This window comes from Hemicordylus capensis, chromosome 1 (assembly GCF_027244095.1).
Source record: "Hemicordylus capensis ecotype Gifberg chromosome 1, rHemCap1.1.pri, whole genome shotgun sequence".
Taxonomy (NCBI): Eukaryota; Metazoa; Chordata; class Lepidosauria; order Squamata; family Cordylidae; genus Hemicordylus; species Hemicordylus capensis.
In genome coordinates this window covers 169,670,939-169,677,342 of record NC_069657.1, presented here as the reverse complement: position 1 = coordinate 169,677,342, position 6,404 = coordinate 169,670,939, and the positions used below count along the sequence as shown (strand labels likewise).

The window sequence follows — 6,404 nt, the reverse complement described above, 5'->3', positions numbered from 1 at the left end:
GACAAAGACCAGAGGGTCATATAGTCTAGATCTGTTAGTTAAAAATAAATAAATGGAAGGCTGTCCCGACAAGGATTCTCTACTACGAGTATCATAAAATTAATTACAAGTCAGAATTTTCATACTAACTAAAGCTGTAATACTAAATAAAGCTTGCATTTTATGTTTTTGCTTATCCATTTGTTTGGAATAGCTTCCAAATTACAGCTACGGTAAAACCCTGAATTTCCTCATTTATTTCTATAGGCAGCTCTCACTTTCGGCTTGGAATAAAAAAAATTGACTTTAAAAACTCGGAAGTGCCTTTCGGAACTGGGAGATGGGTTACTCATTGGGTCTCGTATCTCTATGGTAAAGATCTTCGTTAGAGCTGCAAATGGTTGGAAGAATCTGCGGGGCGGGGAGATGAGGGAGTGAAAGATCACATGGTTTACGATGCGGCGGCGCGTGCATTTGGGATCAACTTCTCTGCCTAAAATGCGACTGGTTTAAAGCTAGACAGGAAGTTCTCTCCCTAAAGTGATTATCAAATAAGAGAAAACTCTATGGTTGTAAAAACGACTCTCTCTCTCAAACAATTACAGGGACAAAAAGGAAGGGAAACGGTTCAGCTTAATACTGCAAGTTCTAATAGAGAGAGACGGCAACGGTACTGCAGCCTACTGAAAGGTAGCGGAGCCGGAGGCACAAGACAAGTCTCAGACTGGCCTTTCTCTGCAGATCAGACTTCGTAGCTACTTTTGACTCCATGTGGGTTTCCCTTCTCTTTCGTTAGTCAAAGGTACTTAAAGGAAGGAGGGATCACTTTTTATCATTGTGGTTGTCAACAATATGCGCTGTCCTTTCCAAAATAATAGAAGCAAAGACAAGAATTCATGTTCGTTTAAAGGAGGCCCTTTTGAATGCGAAATAAGTGTGTGTGTGTTTTAAACACTGAAAAAGAATACTACAAATTCAAATATAAATCACTGTTTACAAGTCACAAATATAAATCACTTCTTTATATTCGGGGTGGGAGAAGGACTTCTATTTGGGGTTGAGCCGAGAGAGTGGTTCACAGCAGCCCTGCAATGTAGTTCCGTTCTGCTACCCCCATATTGCAGACTGTGGGTGGGGGCAACAGAAGGTTACAAATACCTTGTAATATGGTCTCTAGATTTTAGACAGGAACCAAAGTTCAGAATAATTTATTAGTTACCTTCCCAGTTTTTATTAGAGAATTGCATCAGATATACACATTACCACTGAGAGCCAGCATGGTGTAGTGGTTAGAGTGCTGGACTAGGACCGGGGAGACCCGAGTTCAAATCCCCATTCAGCCATGATACTTGCTGGGCAACTCTGGGCCAGTCACTTCTCTCTCAGCCTAACCTATTTCACAGGGTTGTTGTAAGGAGAAACTTAAGTATGGGCTCCTTGGAGGAAGAGAAGGATATTAAATGGAAATGGAAATATTACCGATTATCAAAATGTTAACAGGTGACAGAAAAATAATATACAGAAAATACAAATATGTTCTTATTCAGTTTGTTTCAAACTTAGTTTAAACTGTCCATGCATATAAATCACTGGAAAGAATGTTGAAACAATACAGCAAAAAACAGTACACACAAAACTTAGTGCAGGTTGCAGAGCAAAATTGCCACCCTTCCCAGAACTTGAAAGAATGAAGATATGTGTTGTGCTCAGTTCACTTCCATGACCATGTAGACTTTCTGTATTTTTACCATAACTGTCAGTCATTCCACCATGGAAGAGTCCATGGCCGCTTCCACCAAGTTGCTAAGCAGCAGCTTGAAGGAGTAATTGTCCATTGCTCTCAGCTTGTGCCAGAAAGAAATAAATTCAAGATTTTCTGATTAAACACTTCTTTTTATCAAAGGAAGTGGTCAGAAGTGGCTTTGGTTCCCGAGCCCTGGCAGAGCTGGGGGAGAATGTGGAGAGGCCTTTCTGAGAGCTCCATAACAACAGCCAACCTAGGAAAATACTTCATGCATCTGATGATATGGGGACTGTAGCCCACAAAAGCTATGTTACACTAAATGTGTTAGCTTCCAGCTGTCCTGCCCTGTGTCCTGTGTGCATGGAACCTCTGCAATGCGTCCCTCAGCATGGACTTGGCATGGAAATTGACATGTTCTCATTGTTCTGTGTTTGAAGAACATATCATTAGTTTTCATCACATGGAATTAGAACATCCATAGTTCTGGAAGAAGTGAAATTTTCCTTTCTGTAGCTAACAAGGGAATTTCGCAAATCTATGGCCAGCCTAAATGCTCAGCATGCATGCAACTTTGATGAAGGTGAGATCTGAAGGGAAGCAATAAATATCACACATCTATTTATTTGTAACTGTCACATGATTATACATAAAGTTATAATATTGATGATAAATGTTTTTAGTAGTTACAATGTTATTCAAACTGCTTTCTGTTAAGACCCAAGAATACAAGAGCGTTGTCAAACTTGAGTTTATCCTGCAACAACAAAAAAAATAATAGTTTGGGGTGGTTTTTTTTAGGATTTTAAAAGTGTTTTGTATATGCAGATTAGATTGGATCTATAGAAAGTTAGTCCTCAGAAAGTTAAGTACCACAGAAATAAGTTCTGATGTACAATGGAATTCAGTTATGACTAACTTTCTTTAGATACAACTCAGTGGTTGGGGGGGAAGAGATGAATACTTTTACACTAGGATTCTTGCAGACACATACTGTAAGTTGTATAACAATACATTCACATTAAATTATGAAATATAAAAGGCAACAACGGGTATGCAAAATTTGGCTGGCATTGGTAAGCAGGTGACACAAGATCCTATTTACAGGATCTTGTGTCACATCTGGTTTGGCCCTGATATTCAGAGGTTTTTTCCTTACATTAAGGGTTCTTAACATGGAATCCATGGTGTAGGTCCAGGTGGTCCACAGAAAATCTTTGCAGCACTAAATTTAATTTGCTTCCTGGTGAGCCAGAAATTAAGTTCTTGGAAAAAACTATCTTTTTCCCCTCTTGTAATTTTCACTGTAGCCTTATAATGATATATAAATGGAATAAGAGTTCATAGGTGATAGTTGAGGATCTGGGGAGTCCAAAGGGGCAAAAAGGTTAAGACATTTGCTTTACATGTACTAAGGTTCTATATTAGTACTTGGGCCCCATTTCCTTCCAGGACATCTCAGCATACCACCTAAGACCAGGGCTTCTCAGCCTTTGATTCCTAGATGCTGTTGGACTACAACTCCCACCTCCCATGGTGGCTGCAGGCTGGGGATGATGACAGTCATGGTCTGTGATGAATCTCTGTCACTGCTCCTTTGATTTGTGACTAGTTCCCCTCACCAAGTGACCAAAGTCTAGTCACAATATATTTCAAAAGTAAAAGAAAACCATTTAACTGTACTTTAAATTGTCTAATCCAATGCCACAATTTATTGAGGATTATTCATTTCCCTCTCTATCTTGTTCGAATAGTGGGGTATAGCTGTAGATGTGAGGGAATCAGTCGGAGTATTAATTATGTTGTTAAAATTGATTTGAAGATATCATTTTATTACTAATTTCTCCAAGTTAATAAGCACATAAAATCAGTATGTACATGTTTGTGAATGTTCTCTTCTTTGTAGCACTTTCTTTAAAACACTCCACAAAAAGATTAGTGGCTTTAACAGTAAAATTGTTCCCTTAGGTATGACCAGAGTTTCTCTTAGAAGCTATATATACACAACAGTAACAGTCTCTTCTATTATAAATTTCTCAGATCCCACTGAGAAATAAACATAGTTTCAGGCACTTTATAGATATGTTCTCTCTCTCTCGAAACTCTTCTGAAGGAGAAGAGGAGCTTTTCACTCACTTCCCTTTACTAACACTACTTCCAACTGAGTCTACTGATCCAGATTCTTTGCCTGGTCCTTGCTTCCAGATTGATTGATTAAGTGCAATCAAGTTGGTGTCAACTCTTAGCTTGTTAACCTAATAGTACCTTGCTTCCTACTATATCCTTTTTCTAAAGTTATGGTTCTTGCCGCAGCTTCTTAAACTGCCAACCTTTAACATAACACCCTCTCACCTTTCCCTTATTTAACCCCCAGCTGTCACCACCAACTGCCCAGTTGAACTCTGCTAGCTGCCCCCAGCAGCCTTCCTAGAAGTTAAGGCCACACCCCCTGGAATAGTACCTTTAACTCGGGCATTAGTGCAGGCATAAATAGTGTGTTAACCTTTGAGTGCCTGCTTCTCCACACAGTCCGACAACATCTGAGAACTCAGGATTGAGAATTCCTGCCTTACACCTAAGATAGCAATTGGCTTTAGAATGGCAGAAACTCAGGCTCTAGTTTACTACTTCCTTACCTTAGGACTCCTTATATATCTGAACTCACACTCAGCCTGTATAAGTCAATTTAAGTCAAAGCATTCCATCCAGACTTTTATTTTCTGCTGTAGTCTCATTGAGAAATAAAGTATATGTTCTATATGTTATTAAGACAGGAGACCTCACTAAGTCTGAATCAATGTTACTAGCCTCACTTGTCAGGTCATTTTGGGTGCTTCAATGCACTCCTCAAACAAGAGAAAAGTAGCCATTGTAATAGGCTGCTTGGAAGAGAAGCTTTAGCTGGCTACATTCCAGAAGTAACACGTCATTTTGATAAGGCGCTTCCCCATGGTGTCTTCAAGTCTTTGGAAGACTGTAGTGGACTAAAGGAAATGTTCCTCTGAACATATACAGAGATATTTGGGGCAGACCAAATTAGAAAAATAAAAGAGTCAAAAGCAAAAGAATGACAGCTTGATAAGAAGTCCCAAGGCTAGGTGGATCTTATCACCTCATTTCCTCCTCGCAATTAACAAACTGGATGAATAATACCAGAAAGCATGTGTTGCCCCCTACTCCCATTCCTATTCAGATTGCTTTCAGCAATCTCTTTGTGAAACATTTCCTTTGTTTAAGAAGCACACAGGAGAAAACTCCCAGAACATAACCTAATAAATACTCAATATTCGCGCTGTATATGGAGTAAGCATTTCCCAGTGTCTACTTTGCTATGAGCAAGTCCTCCCCACCTCTCTATACTTATGCAAACTCTTCAGTCATGCTTCAGGATATGTTTTTGCCTATAAAATCCTCCTCCCAAAAGGCATTGATCTCCTGCATGCTTGCTTTCTTGCGCCTCACTCACACCCCCACTTGCATCATGCTGGAGCCATCTGGAGAGAAGGATCCCACCTAGATCGCAGATAGCTATGAACCTGGCTTTTTCTGTCTCTTTTTCTTTCAACCCAAATCTCTGTCCCCTTTCCTCAGTGCTTCTATATGGTGAATGTGCATTGGGGCAACTTCCCAAGCATCTGTAAACCCCCTTATGAGAAGGCTATCATTACTGAAGCAACTCAGTACTAGTTTGCTTAAAACCCCAACTATTTACTTTAGCACCTGACTTTCTCTGTCTCTTTTTAAAAGACGCTTTCACCCCTAACCTCTGTCCCCCTTCCTCAGTGCTTCTATATGGTGAATGTGCATTGGGGCAACTAATGCACATTCAAAAACCTCTTTTCTTATTCTGCACCCCAATTACCCCTCAATATAGGAACTCTTTTGTTTCTCAGGATGTGTGTCTTTACATTCTTTGTGTCTTTCCAGTGCATCCATATCGTGATCAGCTTTTCCAGGTATTTTAAGAGTAATTTAGCTGATCACAGATCTGCACCTATTTGAAGCTAGTTTTCCCCACTTTGAGCTAAGTGTAGTCACAAAGGATGGTTATTGCCACATTTGGTGTAACAAAAACCACTGTTATTGATAGCAGCAGATTATATGGGAATAAAAGCTCAAAAAGTAAAACAACAATAAAGTATAATGATTGTACCTTGAGTTCATCATCAAACTCTTCCATGGAATCAATCAGTTTTCCAGGTTCATGTTCCCCAAGAGGAAAAGGATAATCTGTTCCCAACATGACTTTGTCCTGCAAGTAGAGATAAGTAGGTAGATGGGACTATTCACATTTAATAGAAACACTTTTGCTAACTTATATCCCTGTGAAAACCATTAAATTGTACACACAAACATAAAATTGTTTGCAACTCTTTTTGGCATTCCCACCAAGAAAGAAAGGAGGATACATTAAAAATATAGTCCCTTTATTCCCAGGACAATCTCGCCTTCCTTGCTCAAATTTCTTTTCTATATTCCAGCTGGAGATAGTATCCTACTATTTGATCAGTATGTATTATTTATTTATTACATTTATAAACTGCCCCATCCAGAGGCTCTGGGCGGTGTACAACTTTTTAAATAGACATAAAGCCCACAATTCAAACTCAATGCTAAAAACAATATAAAACCAATTCAAAAATGATTATTATGTAGTATGTAGATTATTAATATGTTATGTCAT

General features: G+C 39.1%; 1 protein-coding gene and 1 long non-coding RNA gene across 4 annotated transcripts in view; one reads left to right on the top strand and one right to left on the bottom strand.

Moving 5' to 3' along the window:
- The first annotated feature begins 393 nt into the window (after nt 1–393).
- The window catches only part of LOC128326591 (uncharacterized), a 74,679-nt gene continuing 68,668 nt past the window's right edge, over nt 394–6,404 (top strand). Inside the window, exon 1 of the long non-coding RNA XR_008308126.1 lies at nt 394–781. This is a non-coding gene — a long non-coding RNA (uncharacterized LOC128326591). The remainder of the gene's footprint in view (nt 782–6,404) is intronic.
- The window catches only part of ACMSD (aminocarboxymuconate semialdehyde decarboxylase), a 78,611-nt gene continuing 74,531 nt past the window's right edge, over nt 2,325–6,404 (bottom strand). For all 3 annotated transcript variants that reach the window (XM_053253652.1, XM_053253668.1, XM_053253658.1), the window contains exons 9-10: nt 5,874–5,972; nt 2,325–2,477 (exon numbers count right to left, since the gene is read on the bottom strand). In XM_053253652.1, the coding sequence (XP_053109627.1) occupies nt 2,415–2,477; nt 5,874–5,972 (162 nt within the window). In that variant the 3' untranslated portion in view covers nt 2,325–2,414. The remainder of the gene's footprint in view (nt 2,478–5,873; nt 5,973–6,404) is intronic.